The sequence below is a fragment of the Protomyctophum bolini genome (assembly GCF_963924005.1).
Source record: "Protomyctophum bolini genome assembly, chromosome: 23".
Classification (NCBI taxonomy): Eukaryota; Metazoa; Chordata; class Actinopteri; order Myctophiformes; family Myctophidae; genus Protomyctophum; species Protomyctophum bolini.
The window spans coordinates 29,520,735-29,541,507 of NC_137884.1; the positions used below are offsets into that span (position 1 = coordinate 29,520,735).

General features: G+C 46.1%; 1 protein-coding gene across 1 annotated transcript in view; it reads right to left on the minus strand.

Moving 5' to 3' along the window:
• The window catches only part of upf2 (UPF2 regulator of nonsense mediated mRNA decay), a 65,816-nt gene extending 48,725 nt beyond the window's left edge, over positions 1 to 17,091 (minus strand). The window contains 7 exon segments of the mRNA XM_080757856.1: positions 2,194 to 2,352; positions 4,283 to 4,323; positions 4,325 to 4,523; positions 7,220 to 7,380; positions 8,587 to 9,366; positions 13,135 to 13,602; positions 17,033 to 17,091. Of these exon segments, the coding sequence (XP_080613982.1) occupies positions 2,194 to 2,352; positions 4,283 to 4,323; positions 4,325 to 4,523; positions 7,220 to 7,380; positions 8,587 to 9,366; positions 13,135 to 13,601 (1,807 nt within the window). The 5' untranslated portion in view covers position 13,602; positions 17,033 to 17,091.
• Positions 17,092 to 20,773: the final 3,682 nt, after the last annotated feature.

The following is a 20,773-nucleotide window of genomic DNA, read 5'->3' on the forward strand; positions in this document are numbered from 1 at the left end:
GTGTTGCATGCTGAAAATAGCAGATTTACAAGCTCACAACGCGTCGCGTCCACCACACGTTGTGAGCTTGTAGATCAGCACATGGAAATATGCAGGCGGAGACGTTTAGAAACTTTCCCCTTCACAATAAAAGCTTTCACATGTTCATTCCATATAAAGAAAAGACAGGAGGAAAGTGGGCAAAGATTATGAATTCGGTGGATTAAATATCCTTATTGGCCATTAGGTTGAACATGCCCATGCAGAAGGTAAGGGGTGTGTCTCATTTCTGTTTCATATACAGTAGCCAAATGATAATAACGATATGGAAAAATGCACTATAGGTTTATTCATTATAATATTGTCCTATAGAATGTGTGAGTGAGAAATATAACATGTTATCTGCTTAATTTAAGGCATTTATGCTTCAGCCAAGAAAGCCTTTGCTAGCCTTGGTGATAAGGTCATGTGTTAATACAGCGCTGAGGCGCTATACAAAAAAAGTTGGTGCTACCTAATTTGTGGTGGCGCTACCAACTGAAAAGGTAGGTGGCGCCAGAGTTAGTCTGGAGCCCTGACTCTACTATATGCAGTTTATTTTCCAACCTTCACATTATCAACATGGGAGGTTACTGGGTGAGTGCAGTCTGCAGTCAAACCACCAGAGGGAGCTCTACAACCTTCACATTATCAACATGGAATGGAAGGTTGATAATGAGTCTACAAGCTCACAACGCATCGCTCTATTTCCAGCGTGCAACCAAGTGTAAAATGACTTACACTGGATATCTTGTCCACTAGTCCCTTCCTAACATTATAGTCTAGTTTTCATTTGTTGATGAGATTGTCAGTATATTTAGTCTTTGTTTTAGTCATCGTAGCTTAGTTTTCATTTAGTTTCCATGTAGTTTTCGTCTGTGAGAAAAAAGGTAGTCGACCAACATGTGGGGTTTAGCAACTCCATACCTGAGAGGAGATGTCTGTGATCCTCCATTATCTTTAACTGTATGGTTCATCTCTACCTTTCTCATCCAGTAGTTCATCTACCTAGCTCATCCAACAGTTCATCTACCTTGCTCATCCAACAGTTCATCTACCTAGCTCATCCAACAGTTCATCTACCTTGCTCATCCAACAGTTCATCTCTACCTTGCTCATCCAACAGTTCATCTACCTTCCTCATCCAACAGTTCATCTACCTAGCTCATCCAGTAGTTCATCTACCTAGCTCATCCAACAGTTCATCTACCTAGCTCATCCAGTTGTAACAATCGCCCCCTTATATCTTAAGGCAAATTGTCACTAAGGAAAAATTAAACGGGATCGTATAGGATTATGTTCAGAATCATTTATATAGACAGCCAGACCTTAATGACAGCATCTATAGCAGACGGTACAATTCAAAGATCCCTGTCTCTTTCCCTATATTAAACAAAATACACAGGCTTAAAAACTTACACACTCAAACAATAATTCTTCTCAAACCCCCCCAAAGTCAGCAAATAATACTGTCCGCGTTCCCCTCAAGATGAGGCGCGCGCACGCGAGCGTCTATATAACATTGTCCCAAAACCGACGCAACACAAAGTTCCTCTTCTCCAACAAAACGATCCAAAGTAAATAAGAACGTGTTCGGGGTACCCCTATATTTGTAATCCAATAATCCAACTAGAACCACCTTGGAACGACCTCACCGGTATAGCTGTTGTAGCTCTGGAATAGCCTCCAAACACCGGCTGGTTATTCTCCTTTCCGATCTCCGATCCCCGTCGGCAGCGGCACAACGATGCCCAGCCCGCCGGGCTCGACTGTTCTATATATTCCCTAAGGCTGCAGATCAGTTAATTTACACGCTAAATTGCGGTCATAGCGTAAAATCCGTCTGGCGCCTGAAGCTCCTCCGTGCAGGCCTGCACTCTGTGTGTTTGTCGATCCCTGGCCCCGTGTGTCACTCCCTCTATTTGCACCCTTGGGTGGTGACAATCAACGAATCACTGAACGCTGTCACTCACCCCTGTACAAGGCCCATTACCATAATTGTGAACAGAAGCTAATACTTAAATAATCAGCGTCACATGTATCATTTCATAAATAATAACATGCATAAAGAAAACAAAGTAGAAAAACATTAGAAATGTGCTACGTCACACAGTAGTTCATCTACCTTGCTCATCCAACAGTTCATCTACCTTGCTCATCCAACAGTTCATCTACCTTGCTCATCCAGTAGTTTCTTGGCCATCTCCTCCGTCTCGGCCTCGTCGGCTCCGTCCAGACCCTCCAGAGGGTCGTCAGCGATGTCCAGAGCCTCCAGCTCCAGCTCCAGTTCCTCCGTGGTCGCCAGACTGACCGCGTCCTTCGCCTCTTTGGTGTCTGAGGTCAGAGCAAACAGGATTATTACAGCCTCTTTGGTGTCAGAGGTCAGAGCAAACAGAGCCCATTTGGTCCGCGAGACGGCCCATTTGGTCCGCGAGCAGCACCAGCGTGCCTCGCAGCACCTCCTCTTTCCCCCGTGTTAACAACAAGGAAGTCAACTTAACAAGTGCAGCTGCAGTCCTGCAGCTGCAGTATGCGCTCCTCTCTATCTTCTGCAGCTATATCGCTGTTTTATTTTAAGCCTAATTCATTGTGCGTCAGGCCGTCAGCGTCACTGTTCGTCGCGCACCCCCCCACCCAGTTTATAAGATGCCCCACTACTTTTGTAAAAAGCCTTACAAACCCCCCCCCCCCCCCCCCCCCGTCGAAGCGTCGACGATCGAAACAAATTTATTTAGAAGCGTCGATCATCAAAAGCGTGATCGAAGGTCAGCCCTAGTGCATTAGCCACTTTTCAACTTATCTTCATATAATAGGTCCAGTTTTTTTTTTCTACTCGGTCTGTGTCTCATAGGACGGCTGTGGGCAGTTCAGAAACCGTCTTCCAAGCTAATAGAAACTGCAGGCTTTCTAGTCCTGATAAGTTGCAATGCGAAAATGGAAGCCATCGTTCTCACGATAATGAAAATCTAAACATTATTGTAAAAAAGATCTATGAGACACAGACTGACTAGAAAAAAATCATGCAATTTTTTTTCATGATTATTAGTGAGGAACTATTATATGAAGATAGGTTGAAAAGTGGTGAAGAAGTCCTTTAAACATTTAGACCTGAGGACGATTCTACAAATGTCTTCTAAATCAGTTTTCTGAAAAACCCCATGTTTCAACGACAGTGGTTCTAAAACATTTTCATGTCAAGGACCCCCAAGATTATTATGTATTTGGCCACCGACCCCCCCCCCCCCCCCCCCCCCCCCCCCATCTGAAAATATGTTGTTCCAGGGACCCCCCCCTACCCCCCCCTGAACATATGTAGTTCCAGGGACCCCCAACAGAAGCAAAGATTTGAGTTAAAATCGTTCGCTCTGAAAGAATATATATTCAAAGATTTGCGCCACATTTTCAGGATAAAAGAAAATATGGACAATATATTTTGTCCATTGCTAAAGTGTTTTGGTGCTTTAAAACAGCAAACAGGATTACGGCTGTGTGCATTAGATACATGTATGCAGATGCATGTCAATCTGGCACAAAGAACGTTAGGGTAACAGGTACGGTCGCCCCTTTTCCACCTCGCCCCACTACTCCACCTAGCTGTAAATAACAGGTACGGTCGCCCCTTTTCCACCTCGCCCCACTACTCTACCTAGCTGTAAATAACAGGTACGGTCACCCCTTTTCCACCTCGCCCCACTACTCTACCTAGCTGTAAATAACAGGTACGGTCGCCCCTTTTCCACCTCGCCCCACTACTCTACCTAGCTGTAAATAACAGGTACGGTCGCCCCTTTTCCACCTCGCCCCACTACTCCACCTAGCTGTAAATAACAGGTACGGTCGCCCCTTTTCCACCTCGCCCCACTACTCCACCTAGCTGTAAATAACAGGTACGGTCGCCCCTTTTCCACCTCGCCCCACTACTCTACCTAGCTGTAAATAACAGGTACGGTCGCCCCTTTTCCACCTCGCCCCACTACTCCACCTAGCTGTAAATAACAGGTACGGTCGCCCCTTTTCCACCTCGCCCCACTACTCTACCTAGCTGTAAATAACAGGTACGGTCGCCCCTTTTCCACCTCGCCCCACTACTCTACCTAGCTGTAAATAACAGGTACGGTCGCCCCTTTTCCACCTCGCCCCACTACTCCACCTAGCTGTAAATAACAGGTACGGTCGCCCCTTTTCCATCTCGCCTCACTACTCTACCCGGGCCTCCTCTCTACCTTTGGCCTCGTCCTAGTCCGGTCCTCCCCCTGGTCAGTACCTTTGGCCTCGTCCTTGTCTTTCCCCGGTCCTCCCCTGGTCAGTACCTTTGGCCTCGTCCTTGTCTTTCCCCGGTCCTCCTCCCTTGTCGTTGTCCTTGAAGAGGATGGCGGGGACGAAGGCCTTCAGGTCCACCATGTTCTCGTAGAAGTTACGAGCGTCCTCGTCCTCCCAGATGCCTCCGTCCAGGTCGTACTCTCCAGGCTTCCCAGGGGTGAAGATGTCAATCCCAGGACCGTGCTCTGTAGAAGGCGCCATAAACACATTAGAGAGGGTCCCAGGACCGTGCTCTGTGAGACATAAATACATTAGAGCAGGGGTGCCCATTACGTCGATCGCGGTCGACCAGTCGATCGCAAGCGCTGCGCAGGTAGACCGCTTGGCCCTGACATGAAAAAAAAAAAACAATCCTCGAGTCGCCTCGGGCAGGCGGCGGCGGCTTTAAAACCCCCCACAATGCAGTGCCTGGTTTTCAAGTGTGGGGAACGTCGGGTCTGTTCTGTTGTTAAACAAACACATTAAAAGGATATCTATCCATCATTGTTCATATAGCAAGATGCGTGCGGCAAAGAAGCCTAAAACATATCACTTCCATGCAGAGTGGGAAGAAGATTATTTTTTCACGATGTCACATTCCAAGTCCAACTGCGTTTGCCTTACTCGAGCCCATCGCTACATTCATGTGCTTCCCATTCAGAAGCTGATGTTGATTCCATTGCCTCGAAAATAGCAACACTTTTTAACATGTACTCTTCTGCGTTGGAGAATGAGATCATGGCGCTGCAGGCTGACATAGTTAAAGTTGCGCGCCCGCGATGGAGAGTTTTGGAACTTACTCGTGAAGGAAGAGTATCCAAACATCAGGACTTGTGCAGCCTCGCTCACAGCGTTATTTGGCTCCACATATTTATGTGAATCAGCGTTTTCCCACATGAAGATAATTAAGTCCAAATATCGTTCCACGTTGACGGACGATTATTTGGAGGCCTGTTTAAGACTAGCTGTCAGCAGTGACTGTCCGGATTACGCAGCGCTGACGGACTCCATTCAGTGCAAGGCTGAAAGCAGTCATCTGATTAAAGGGATGGTTCAGATTTTTTTAATTTAAATTGTATGAAATACTTTCCATTAATATAGTGGTTGCAACTGTAGGCCTATTCATTGATTGCCAGAGACCTGTGGTAGGAGTTCTGCTCTGGTTGAGTTGAGTGCATTATTCCTTCATGTGATTGTGATACTTTTAATATTTGTAACATTTTATGAGCAATATGTTATTACAAATTGAAATTGATTGACGTTATTACAAAGAGTAACTTTAACAAAATAAAGGTGGTAAATAAATAGAATTGATTGATTGAAACAGTCCTAATGCCTTAATGTTATTTATTTTGAGTATTTTAAGCTTGAGCTGGCAATTTTAAAAGTAGACCTCAAGTCAAAAAAGTGTGGGCACCCCTGCATTAGAGGGTCCTAGGACCGTGCTCTGAGAGACATAAAGACATTAGAGGGTCCTAGGACCGTGCTCTGAGAGACATAAAGACATTAGAGGGTCCTAGGACCGTGCTCTGAGAGACATAAAGACATTAGAGGGTCCTAGGACCGTGCTCTGAGAGACATAAAGACATTAGAGGGTCCTAGGACCGTGCTCTGAGAGACATAAAGACATTAGAGGGTCCTATGACCGTGCTCTGAGAGACATAAAGACATTAGAGGGTCCTAGGACCGTGCTCTGAGAGACATAGACATTAGAGGGTCCTAGGACCGTGCTCTGAGAGACATAAAGACATTAGAGGGTCCTAGGACCGTGCTCTGAGAGACATAAAGACATTAGAGGGTCCTAGGACCGTGCTCTGAGAGACATAAAGACATTAGAGGGTCCTAGGACCGTGCTCTGAGAGACATAAAGACATTAGAGGGTCCTAGGACCGTGCTCTGAGACACATAAAGACATTAGAGGGTCCTAGGACCGTGCTCTGAGAGACATAGACATTAGAGGGTCCTAGGACCGTGCTCTGAGAGACATAAAGACATTAGAGGGTCCTAGGACCGTGCTCTGAGAGACATAAAGACATTAGAGGGTCCTAGGACCGTGCTCTGAGAGACATAAAGACATTAGAGGGTCCTAGGACCGTGCTCTGAGACACATAAAGACATTAGAGGGTCCTAGGACCGTGCTCTGAGAGACATAAAGACATTAGAGGGTCCTAGGACCGTGCTCTGAGAGACTCCATAGAGACATTAGAGGGTCCTAGGGCCGTGCTCTGTGAGACTCCATAAAGACATTAGAGGGTCCTAGGACCGTGCTCTGAGAGACATAAAGACATTAGAGGGTCCTAGGACCGTGCTCTGAGGGACTCCATAAAGAGAGTCTGCTTAATCAATGACCTCTTCCATACAGGAAAATAAGCTGCCTTCTTCCTTTCCCTGCAGTGTTTTAGCTTTTGTCTATTTTTGAGGAACAGCAATGTCCGTGTTAACTTATGAGCAGTCCAGCATGACTATGAGTACCAGTAGGGGCGCTGTTGTGCCAGAAACAGAAAGAGAGAGAGAGATAGTGCTGCACTGAGAGAGAGAGAGAGAGAGAGAGAGAGAGAGAATGAGAGAGAGAGGGGGGGGGGGGGGGAGTTGCACCACTCAGTTCACACGGGTGTGATTTTGTTTAACCCATTCTGACCCGAGATCAGATTCTAAAAATGTCTGTTTGAAAATACACAGTTTTCTGTTTCTAAGTCAGTCGTTCTTCGATTTTTCAAAAAAATAGCAGACCTACAAGCTCGTAGCGCGCCACTCGGTGGCGCGCTACGAGCTTGTAGATCTGCTATTTTTCAATAGCTAAAGCACAACGTAATGCAATAACACCAAAAAGGGGTTCCCGTCCCCCAACAAAATGGGTCAACGATAATGTGCTATAATGAATAAAGCGATAAAGCAAAGCCACCTTCCTGCACCGTCTTGTCCTGAGGTAGCTCTGGCATGTTCTCGTCCAGCAGGTCGGCCAGAGACTGGGTGTTGGCCAGCAGCTTCTGGTAGGACGTGGCGAACTCCTCGTACTGTTTGTGGCGGTCCTCGCTGAGCTCCCCTTTGGAGTGGAGGATACGTCTGATGGAGGGAGACGTTAGTGGGAAAGAACCCAACATATTAGTCAATAATTGGGCATGCACTCACTGAGATATTAGACAGACTGACTGACTGACTAAAGGCTCATACACATAGTCTGGATCTCCGGTGGTTACAGTAGGTGACCACCGAACTACAACTATGACGTCACTGAGTTGACCACCGAACTACAACTATGACGTCACTGAGCCGCGTTGAAGAGCAAACCGCCGCCACCGCTCAAGCCCTTCTCTCTGTTTTTACTCACCACCGCTCAACGTTCACCTCACGGAGCGGTGGTCAGCTCACCACCGGAGCGGTGGTCACCTCACCACCGGAGCGGTGGTCACCTCACCACCGGAGCGGTGGTCACCTCACCACCGGAGCGGTGGTCAGCTCACCACCGGAGCGGTGGTCAGCTCACCACCGGAGCGGTGGTCACCTCACCACCGGAGCGGTGGTCACCTCACCACCGGAGCGGTGGTCAGCTCACCACCGGAGCGGTGGTCAGCTCACCACCGGAGCGGTGGTCAGCTCACCACCGGAGCGGTGGTCACCTCACCACCGGAGCGGTGGTCACCTCACCACCGGAGCGGTGGTCAGCTCACCACCGGAGCGGTGGTCAGCTCACCACCGGAGCGGTGGTCACCTCACCACCGGAGCGGTGGTGAGGTGACCACCGGAGCGGTGGTCAGCTCACCACCGGAGCGGTGGTCATTTCGACGGCATCAGTGACCACCAAAACACATTTTAGTCGACTAAATCAACTGTAGATTTAGTCGACTAAAACTAGACTAACACTAAAACATTCCGGGTGACTAAAATTAAAACTATTAAGACTAAAACTAAAATAAAAATCTGCTGCCAAAAACAAGTGTGCTCAGTGTTTGAAAACATTGTACTAACTGTTACATTATTTAGCCGTATATCACAGCTAACCACGGACTGAATGAAATCTAAATTATTATTAACCCATTCTGACCTGAGATCAGATTCTAAAAATCTCTTCTACATCCCGACAGTTTTCTGAAAAAGCCATGTTTCTGTGTCAGTCGTTCTTCGGATTTTTCAAAAATAGCAGACCTACAAAGCTCGTAGCGCGCCACTCGCTGGCGCGCTACGAGCTTTGTAGATCTGCTATTTTTAAATAGCTAAAAGCATAACATAATGCTAGAACACCAAAAAAGGGGGAGATCCAAACAACCAAACCTGTTCTGCCGCTCGATGTTCTGCAGCTCGCGGTGGTCCTTCTTCAGGTGCTTGGTGAGCGAGGTGAAGTATTCCCTCAGGAGGTTCTGGAAGGGCGTCTGCTTCTCGGCGGTGATGATCTCGCTGGGCGGGAAGGCCAGGCCCAGGCGCTCCGAGGCGTGCTTCACGCGGCGCGGCACCAGGCCGGCCACGTCGTCTCCACAGTGCCGGCAGAAGCTGATGACCACGGAGACGTGCGTGTGCGTGTCGCGGTCCGCCAGGATGATGCTCTTCAGCTGCTCGTAGATGAGCGACAGGCCCTCCTTGTCGGTGAACAGGCCCACCACGGTCAGCTCGGCGATGAAGCGCAGGTCGGTGCGCAGCTTGCTCACGTTGGGCGTCTTCTCCTCGCGGCGCGCCTCGAAGTGCCTCTTCCAGGCCTGCAGCAGCAGCGGGGCGAACTCCACGTAGCGCCGGTGGAACAGCGAGCAGAGGTGCACGGCGCAGCCCACGTCGGAGATCTTCAGCTTGGCCTCCACCACCGCGCCCACCGCCTCGCCGATGTACTTGCTGAGGTTGAGCGAGCCGAAGTCGTGCGAGAGCGCGTCGCGCTGCTGCTCGGTGAGCGTGCGCAGCTTCTTGACGAAGGCCGTGTTCTTCTTGAGGCTGGAGTCCAGGCGGCTGAAGAAGGCCTCCTCGGGACGGCCCTCGTGGGCGCTCTGGTTCTTCACGCGGAGCTCCTTCCGGCACTGGTGGCGTTCCCAGGCCTCCTGGTGCAGCTGGTGCCCCTCCTCCTTCTCCCTGTGGGGGGGGGGGGGGGGGGGGGTGAGACCAGATGGGTGGGAGGGTGAGACCAGATGGGAGGGTGAGACCAGATGGGTGGGAGGGTGAGACCAGATGGGTGGGAGGGTGAGACCAGATGGGAGGGTGAGGGACAACAGAGACAAGGACAGACCAGATGGGGGGGGTGAGACCAGATGGAGGGTGAGACCAGATGGGAGGGTGAGACCAGATGGGAGGGTGAGACCAGATGGGAGGGTGAGACCAGATGGGAGGGTGAGACCAGATGGGAGGGTGAGACCAGATGGGAGGGTGAGGGACAACAGAGACAAGGACAGACCAGATGGGGGGGTGAGGGACAACAGAGACAAGGACAGACCAGATGGGGGGGTGAGGGACAACAGAGACAAGGACAGACCAGATGGGAGGGTGAGGGACAACAGAGACAAGGACAGACCAGATGGGGGGGTGAGGGACAACAGAGACAAGGACAGACCAGATGGGAGGGTGAGGGACAACAGAGACAAGGACAGACCAGATGGGGGGGTGAGGGACAACAGAGACAAGGACAGACCAGATGGGAGGGTGAGGGACAACAGAGACAAGGACAGACCAGATGGGGGGGTGAGGGACAACAGAGACAAGGACAGACCAGATGGGAGGGTGAGACCAGATGGGAGGGTGAGGGACAACAGAGACAAGGACAGACCAGATGGGGGGGGTGAGACCAGATGGAGGGTGAGACCAGATGGGAGGGTGAGACCAGATGGAGGGTGAGACCAGATGGGAGGGTGAGACCAGATGGGAGGGTGAGACCAGATGGGGGGGTGAGGGACAACAGAGACAAGGCCAGACCAGATGGGGGGGTGAGGGACAAACAGGCAGCAAAAGAACCACAGAATGAGAACGGCTCAAAGAGCCAAATTCCAATATTCAAAGAATCTCAGCCACTCGGCTCACTTGTGACCACCGTGCTCTGACTGTAGGTGGGTTACCCGTTACCAGGGCTCGACAGTGCGACTAGGTACTCGCATTTGCGACTAAAATTATCACCGTGCGAGTTGTAAAATCCAATTTGTAGCACAGGTGCGACTACAGGATTTGACCATTCAATCGTGATAAAGACAAGTCTCTGTCTACAGCAAGTGCACATTCTATAGTCGTGGTTCTATACCTACATTTATATTTCTGAACGGCGGTGTCGTTTGCCAAAAAGAGCAGAGCTACAAGCTAACAACGTGTCGAGGCTCAATGCGGTGTTCATTTGAAGATCTGTCCCCTTTGCTCCCACCGCCCCTCCCCTCCCTGTGTTGCTGCTCCGTGCTCTTCCCCGTCATATCACTGCTTGCTGACTGTCAGCAGCGGCAGACAGAAAAGAAGATAGCATTAGCATGATAGCACAGATTCAGAAGGAGTTGCTTGGACGTTATTTGCAAAGTTTGTTTGTAATGTTTAGTTCAAACGTAACTTACTTTTAACCAAACGCGGGTGAAACAGCGTGCAGCCGTGCACGCACGCGCGCGCACACACACACACATGGAGTGGACGGATTGATGTTTATCAAAAACAACCCTTGCTTAGCGTTTGCTTACAAAAGCGTGTGCCCAGCATAAATGATAATGCGAATGACCGAACTGGCTGGATTACCATTAATATCAGGTCAGTCAGTCAGTCAAAGCCAAGGAGAATGTTACAATACTAATTCACCATCGAGCAGCCTCTGCACTGTCTGAATGTCACACTAACATGATGGAACAGCAGGATAAAAACGGATAGCCTGTCTATCCATCCATGAGCAACATATTATCTATCTAGCTCTGGTCCATATAGCTCTAATGTGTTGCACGTATTAGAGGTATGGAACAGAGCTACTATCGATCTATCTACAAAGTATTATCATAAAACAAATTGATTATATATAGATTATATGAAAACAAACATAACAATGATATCATGATGAATATCACTATTTTGTGATAATTTATTTTGCTGAAAAGATAGTGATATAATATTTTGACATTATTTCCCGCCCCTATACCTCATATCACTTAATTAAAGAAAAATCACACCCATGTGAAGTGAGGGGCGCTCTTGTCATCATACATCATCAGATATCATCTCATACTGGCCAATCAGAATGCCTGTGATTGGTTAGCTGATTTGCTCGTTTACATGACATACATTTTCCCTTCAATGTCAATGGCGTTTAATTTATGTCATATTTAGCAGAATTTTGACGTAATTTCTCTGTTGATTGTCAATGGCTCATTTTGAGATGTGTGGGGACAAAGGCTGTATATTGGAGGGGCTAGCGCCCCTTAAAAATACATCATTTTCATCGTGCTCCTAAAATAATTTGTGTGCTACTAGATTTTTCAACTTAGGCGCACACGTGCTACTTGGAAAAATGCTAAGCGTCGATCGGCTCTAGACTGTTTTGACTACATCTAGTTTCTAGCTTCTTCCTCTGCTGCCCTCCCCCCCCTCCTCCCAAACATGACCTGCATTAATTACTTCAGTCTATATTAGTAGCTGAATGACTAGTATTAGAATTTCATTGTATTTTTTATGTCCAATGTATTTGCATTTAAATTCATAAAGTTAACTGCATTTGAAATAAAATACAATTTTTACTTTTCCGGATTCCAATTCAAAAATAGCAAAAAGATTATTCAGGATTTCAATTCAAATATAGCAAAAATAGCCAAATAGTTCTATAGTTCAAAACGCGTCGCACTTTTGAACTTGTAGATCGGCTATTTTTGCTACCACAGTATGCAAAGTGGCCCTCTGAAGTGAGTGTGGAAATAATAGTTGCCCTCTCCATCGTCAAAGTTGCCCACCCCTGACATAGACAATAAAGAAACAGTGCCAACAGAAGGCCACCAGTCATAGTTCCAAGAGGCGTCACATCACACTTTATGCACGGAACTGAGATGGTGGATAAGGGTGGAGAAGGTTCTTGGTCACAAGAGCGGGAAAGTGCTGACCAGCTGGTATAGTCCGAAGTTAGGTCTTGGCGATATCTTTAGTTTTAGGTGCCAAGTTAAGAATGCTTAAAATTGCAAGGCTTAGTTTTAGATTCTCATACAGACTAGATTGAAGATTTATGATCCGACAGAGAACGTTCTGGCAAGATGCCTTATGTAAGGAGGGGATGACGTCACAACTAGGTAGTTTGTTCCCATAAGTCCTATACTTATGGGAACAAACGATCTTGAGGCCCTCTAGCCTGCAGGGAAGGTACCATGTACCGTCGCCCTGATGTTAACAGATGGTATTGGCTGTGTAACGGGTGTGTGTTGTCCCTAGTAATGGCTTTCCCCTTCCTGAGTACCCGGGTCTCATACATTGAGGTCATACTCTCAAATCGTACCCCAGCTATTTTGCTGGACACGCTGATGATTTTATGGAGTTTGTTCTTATTGACCAATGATAATAATACCAACTAAATGTCAATGCACTCTCCACAAAGGATCGATGGAAAAGTGCCATGATATTTTTTTCAACGTTATACTGTCTCAGTCTGCGCATAAAATGCAGCCTCTGCTGACCTTTCTTCTAGAATGGAATGAGTGTTGGAATTCCATGTCAGCTTGGAATCAATCGTTGTACCCAAGTACTTATATTCCTCCACAATCACTACCCGCTCAGTCAGGAATGACTCCACCCACCTGATGATATTGGTGTTAACACCCACATCCTCCTCCTCCTCCTCCTCCCCCCTCCTCCTCCTCCTCCTCCTCCCCTCCCCCTCCCCCCCCCCCCCCTCCTCCTCCTCCTCCTTACTTCAGCTGTGCTGCCTCCTCCTCTCTCAGCCTCTTGGCCTCCTCCTCCTGCAGCCTCCTCTCCGTCTCCTCCTGCTGAACCCTCTCCTCCTCCTCCTTCCTCCTCTGCTCCTCCTCCGCCTTCTGCTTCTCCTCGTCCTTCTTCTTCCTGTCCTTCTCCTCCCTCTTCCTCTTGTCCTCCTCCAGGCGCTTCCTCTTCTCCTCCGAAGCCTTCCCGTCCTTCTTCCCGCTCACTTTGGCCTCGTCTTTGGACGACTTGGCTCTGCTCCTCTCCCGAGTCTCCCCGCCGTCTCTGCTCCTCTCCCGAGTCTCCCCGCCGTCACGCGCTCCGTCCTTCTCCTTGTCTTTGCTGCTGGTGAAGGAGGAGGACGAGGCGTCCTTCTCCTTGTCTTTGCTGCTGCTGAAGGAGGACGACGAGGCCTCCTTCGCCTCGTCCATGTTCACTGATCGCTTGCGTTCAGCAGGCATGCTGTGGAGACGAGAGAAATAAGAATGAATTGACCCATTCTGACCTGAGATCAGATTCTAAAACTGTCTTCTAAATGTCTGACTGTTTTCTTGAAAAAAAGCAGTTTTTCCTATGTCAGTCGTTCTCAAACACTTTCATGTCACTTTTCACGATTCTTAAAAAATAGCAGATCTACAAGCTCGTAGCGCGCCACTCGGTGGCGCGCTACGAGCTTTGTAGATCTGCTATTTTTCAATATAAAGCACAACATGATGCTAACACCAAAAGGGGTTCCCACCCCAAAATGGGTTAATAAGTGTACAGATCTGGATCTAGAACACATGCAGTACATTATTATTATTATTAATTATTATTTCAGACCGGCGGCCACGTTACTCTCCCCTTAACAGTCTTTGCATTGACTTGTGCTTGAAATGTACTGTAATTCTGCAAACTGTTAATACATACTTCAATCAATCAATCAATCAATCAATCTTTACCCCTAGAGCCAACTGTAGTGGCTAATCAACACAATGAACAATAAAAACTTAAAAGCCACTAAAAGCTCCGGGCAGCGCATCTTACGCAGGAATAAGACCATTGTCCAGTCAAGGCAGCTTGGTATAAGGAATAAGACCATTGTCCAGTCAAGGCAGCTTGGTATAAGGAATAAGACCATTGTCCAGTCAGGGCAGCTTGGTATAAGGAATAAGACCATTGTCCAGTCAAGGCAGCTTGGTATAAGAATAAGACCATTGTCCAGTCAAGGCAGCTTGGTATAAGGAATAAGACCATTGTCCAGTCAAGGCAGCTTGGTATAAGGAATAAGACCATTGTCCAGTCAAGGCAGCTTGGTATAAGGAACAGGAATAAGACCATTGTCCAGTCAAGGCAGCTTGGTATAAGGAATAAGACCATTGTCCAGTCAAGGCAGCTTGGTATAAGGAACAGGAATAAGACCATTGTCCAGTCAAGGCAGCTTGGTATAAGGAATAAGACCATTGTCCAGTCAAGGCAGCTTGGTATAAGGAACAGGAATAAGACCATTGTCCAGTCAAGGCAGCTTGGTATAAGGAATAAGACCATTGTCCAGTCAAGGCAGCTTGGTATAAGGAACAGGAATAAGACCATTGTCCAGTCAAGGCAGCTTGGTATAAGGAATAAGACCATTGTCCAGTCAAGGCAGCTTGGTATAAGGAATAAGACCATTGTCCAGTCAAGGCAGCTTGGTATAAGGAAGCATCTTACGCAGGAATAAGACCATTGTCCAGTCAAGGCAGCTTGGTATAAGGAAGCATCTTACGCAGGAATAAGACCATTGTCCAGTCAAGGCAGCTTGGTATAAGGAAGCATCTTACGCAGGAATAAGACCATTGTCCAGTCAAGGCAGCTTGGTATAAGGAAGCATCTTACGCAGGAATAAGACCATTGTCCAGTCAAGGCAGCTTGGTATAAGGAAGCATCTTACGCAGGAATAAGACCATTGTCCAGTCAAGGCAGCTTGGTATAAGGAAGCATCTTACGCAGGAATAAGACCATTGTCCAGTCAAGGCAGCTTGGTATAAGGAATAAGACCATTGTCCAGTCAAGGCAGCTTGGTATAAGGAATAAGACCATTGTCCAGTCAAGGCAGCTTGGTATAAGGAAGCTCGGTGCTCTCTGACTACCCGTGTGCTCACTTCATTAAATAGCCTCAGCTGTGCCCATCACCTTCACAATAAAAGCATTAGCTGTAACAGAAATAATGGCTGTAAACAAACTAACTAAGCAAAACAAACTAAATAATACATGCATTACATTATATAGAAATGCTGAAATAGCAAATTACTGAATATAGCTCCCACACCAACTATGCTAACTGCTCCCACGGCCCTAAGTTTGGACTGGTAAAAATGCAGAGGTCATTAAATTCCAGGTACCCCAGATAACAACACGACAACGGGCTGTTTAAATGGTAGCCACCAAATTATTACTACGTTCAAAGTCACATAAGTGTGATTACATCTTTGTACCTTAAGGTGTTTCTGTAAACGTGTCTGTGAAAGACATTTATATCGTGATGCAATCATGCACAGGTAAATGGTAAATGGTAAATGGTGCATTTATATAGCGCCTTTATCCAAGGCGCTTTACATAGATTGTGCATTACATTCACCCATTCATACACCGATGGCAGCGGAAACCATGCAAGGCACCAACTAGCACTCCGGGAGCAATTAGGGGTTCAGTGTCTTGCTCAAGGACACTTCCACAGTAACTCTGGGGGAGCCCGGGTTCGAACTGGCAACCTTGCGGTTCCCATCCAGGCACTCTACCCCTGAGCCACCGCCGCCCCACAGGGATTGATTGATTCATCGATTGATTCATTGAAGTATTTATTACCAGTTTGCAGAATTACAGTAACATTTCAAGCACAAACTCAATGCAAAGACTGTTGACTGTGAGTGGACGACGCCATAAACTAGCATTACACTTGTTTACAAGAGGGTCGGTCCACCATGTTCAATTCATCAAAACATTTAGAGATGTACAAATAACACACTTCTATATAGCCAAAAACAGGGCTAATAAGTTACACCAGTGGTCCGGGGACCCCCTGGGGTCCTTGAGGGAGTTCCAGGGGGTCCCCAGCTAAATGATAGTTTGGAAGCAAATGGACCATTATGGGTCTGTAACTCTGAGAGTGTACAAATGGTTCCATTTTCTACACTCTCAGAGTTAAATTAACATTGCTTTTACAATATAAATTGGGGGTCCCAGAGATAGAAATGCCATTAAATGGGGGTCCGTCCGTAGCTTAAATGCATGCAAAACTGGGAGGTCCTTGAAATTAAACGGGTTGAGAATCACTGCTATAGAAACGTAAAGATCTTCTCTTATGGGGGTCCCTGGCATGTCTTTTCAAATGGGGGGGTCCGTCCGTGGTGGGATAATTAGTGTAAATGTTGGGGGTCCTTGACATGAAAAAGTTTGGGAACCACTGCTTCCACGCCCACAGATTGGGCGGCACGGCCTGTTCCAACGGTATCAGCTAAGAGAAGCTAACAGGCTCCACACACACACACACACACTTATAATTCATTGTTGCTGTGCCAAAGTTGGCACAGCAACAGCATTAAGATTATTAATATTATATAGTAATATTATAACTAGCATCCACGTGTTGTCACGTTATTATTCACATAAACGTGTCCTAGCAAACGTAGTTCTGTTTTTAATCAGTATTATTATAAAATAATGTGCAATAACACAAGTAGCCGTTATGCTAGCTAACGTTAGCAGTGAAGCTAACTAGCTTGAATGGATGTAAACAAACTCCTTGACAGCAGCTCTGTGTTACTACGTTGTCCGTTTAATGTGTGCCCCGTGCTCTGGTGAACCTACACACTGTAATGTGGAGGTTTATTAAATACCACTTCACTATAGAATGTTAAAAATGTGAACAATTTACCTTGAATTTGTTGGAAAATAAACATTGAACGCTGTTTCCGTGTGAAGAGCAGTAGGACCCCTGGCTGTTTGGCTGTGGCTCAGAGACTGCCTGACTAAAAAACAACTGTTTAGGTTTAGTGACTTGAAATGAATGCCATTATAGTCCTGGCTGTGATACTTTTAATTTCTGCTATCCAATGTAAAAATATAATTAATAGTGGTAATTGCATTTATTATTTTAATTAATTTCAATGATTTCACCGTGCAGATAATAATGAAAGCATGACAGCAGACTTTTTTCTTCTTAGAAATAGGCCTACATTTACATTTTATTTCAGTGATATGATATTTAAAACAATGTGTAGTGTGTAGTCTCTCTGGAGCCAGTTCATCAGAGAGGACATCCAATCATTTGGATGTTCTGGATTTGGATTTTTTTTCCCCTGATTTGTTTTAATCAAATATATTTACATGTTAATACAATAGGCCTAGGCTATAGGCTATAGAACCCATTGTTGGTTGGAAGTCTTAAGGCTATGGACCAGAGCTAGTCTTAGGGCTATGGACCAGAGCTAGTCATATTACATTATGATGCGTCACTGAAGGTCACATTTATTTACTATGATATCCTGCGTCTCTCGCCTCCGTCACACCACCATATGGTTGCCAATCCATCGTGCCCGTTGCGTTCACACAGGGCAGATTAAACCATACAGTCTACCATTCATTGTCAATGGAAGCCATAGACAGACAGACAGACGCATCAACTCACAATACATTATAATCATTATTCATTATCATGACTATTAAAACAAAACCCAGAACAGTTCTGACTGAATGAATTAAACATATTTATTTTTTCAAGTCCGGTCTGCCAAGATCAGACAACACTTAGAAGGGATTGTGGTTAATAGTGACTGCAATTTGGTCACATTATCACTCTCTCTTATACGCCTTAAAAATGGACTTGTTCAAGTTAATCAGTTTACCCCCCCCCCACCACCACCACCACCCTTCCCACACACACATACACACGCGCCGCACACACACACACACACACACACACACACACACACACACACACACACACACACACACACACACACTATTTGAAAAAGACAAAAACATCTTGAAACCGGTAGAAATAGCTTGAAGATATTTAACATAACAAACAGTCCAAATATTGCAAATATTTACCTTAGTGTCTCTGGAAAGCCACTGAACCTGGAACACGTGTAATATGTAAAGTGGTTCATTCAATTGGTTTTGATGTTACTTTAGTTTATACTGATACTACAGCAGTAAAACTATATGAGACTTTATACTGATACTACAGCAGTAAAACTATATATGCTGGTCTAATATGAGTCTTTATACTGATGTACTGCAGCATGTCCTGTCCTACACGTGCACGGAATGAAGGAGTATGACTTGATGCATTTCTCTGACACAGAAATGCAACAAATACGAATAAAAGAGAGAGAAATGGATGTAGGCCAACTAACTGCCAGCGTGACGATGCTGAAGCAGGTTGTGGTGGAGGAGGTGATTACAGACTCTATGATGTTGTAAATGGTATTTCAATATCTCCACAGTCACCATGTGGGCAGTTTGATTTAGCTGATTGTTCGTCTATCTGTAACACACACACACACACACACACACACACACACACACACACACACACACACACACACACACACACACACGCACACGCACACGCACACGCACACATACACACACACACACACACACACACACACACACACACACACACACACACACACACACACACACACACACACACACACACAATTACATGACATGACATCAGCTTGTGACTGCAACTTGTTCCTGTTCGCAGATGACTCAGCACTGCTAGTCTCAGACAGGAACAAACTGCAGGTTGAAAAGGCCCTCAGCTCTGAACTCGGTAGAATCTGCACCTGGCTCGCTGATAACAAACTATCTTTACACCTGGGGAAAAACTAAATCCATTCTCTTTGGATCTAATAGTAATCTCAGCAAGGCAGATGGCTTCTTGGTTAGAGTGGGTGACAATATTATCACACGAAAAGATGAAACCTATAGGTTCCATCCTGGAGGCCAATCTTTCCGGTGATAAAATGGCCACCAACATAATCAAAAAAGTCAATCAAAGTACAAGATTCCTTTACAGGATCTCCTCACTGGTCAACAAAAACACCTTGAAGACCTTAACAGGAGCTCTCGTACAAGGTTTCTTTGACTATGCATGCACCTCCTGGTACCACAGCACCTCAAAGGCCCTTAAAACTAGGCTCCAGACTTCCCAAAACAAACTGGTCAGGCTCCTGCTTGGCCTCACTCCCCGAATCCAACTCACCCCTGCCCATTTTGACAGACTGGAATGGCTTAGGTTGTCTGGTCCACAAGATTCAATACACCACCAAGATACCATGTACCCGTTAAAATACTTGCTTAATGTCAACGAAGTCCACACCCACAACACCAGAGGGAGCTCAACTAACCATGTACAACCCAGATTCGGCACAAACAAGGGACTAAATTAATTTCGCTCCTATGCCACCAAAATGTGGAACGCCCTACCAACAGCCATTAAGACATGCAAATCCCTTGACTCCTTCAAAACTGCTCTCAAAGGGCACCTATACGGACGGCTGCAATGTTCTGTTCTTTGGCTATAGAAGTGTCTTATATTTGTATGTCTCGTTTTGATGAATTGAACAAGGTGGACCCTCTTGTAAACAAGTGTAATGCTTTATGGTGTCGTCCACAGTTAAGTTAAGTTTTGTTTTGAGTTGTGCTTAAAATGTACTGTAATTCTTCAATCTGTTAATAATTCAACAATCAAACACACACACACACACACACACACACACACACACACACACACACACACACACACACACACACACACACACACACACACAAAATCATACAGTTCAAATTGACTGAATTATTGTAATAAACTCCCATAATTTAACAGTCCTGAAAATAAAAGGCCGACTCGTCCCTAATCCCTATAGTACCCATTTCAGTAACACAGTGATTTTTAAGAACATTAATTGTTCTTAACCTGATAGGAATTTGAGTACAGTTACAGTAGGCATGCCTACAGTGTTGCATAGAGTTGTGTAGATGGAACTGAGGGGGAACCCCTGTTTCTTTTCCCCTTTTACCTCCTATGATGATTTCCTTTTGACTAATTATAGTTGTGTATATTCGTACGTCTCTAAATGTTTTGATGAATTGAAAATGGTGGGCCCTATTGTAAACAAAGTGTAATGCTTTATGCTTTATGGTGTCGTCCACTCACAGTTAACAGTTTTTGTATTGAGTTGTAGCCTACTTGAAATGTGCTGTAATTCTGCAAACTGTTAATAAATCAATCAATCAAATCAAAAGGAGAGATGAATTATTCATTGTGTCCGTCAGGTAGCCTAGTGTATAGAGGCCTATATATCATATTTCTTATGATGAAATAGATTCCACCAAATGGAGTTTACCTTAATTTAAATAATTTAAAGTGCTAATTTGTGGACGTGGCAAAGAACGCAGTGGAACTTTTACTTTTCTCTGCGCGGATTGGCTCTCTCAGTCGCGAGAGCCAATGGGAAGGCAGTGCGGTGAGTGAGCGCTACATCGGATGCAAGACGTCATCATCCCTCTGCTGAAGTGGTCCAATGGGGCGCGGAGTAGTGTTTTCTGGTGTCATTTCATTGGTTCTCTGTGTGTGTGTGAGGAAATGGACCGGGGG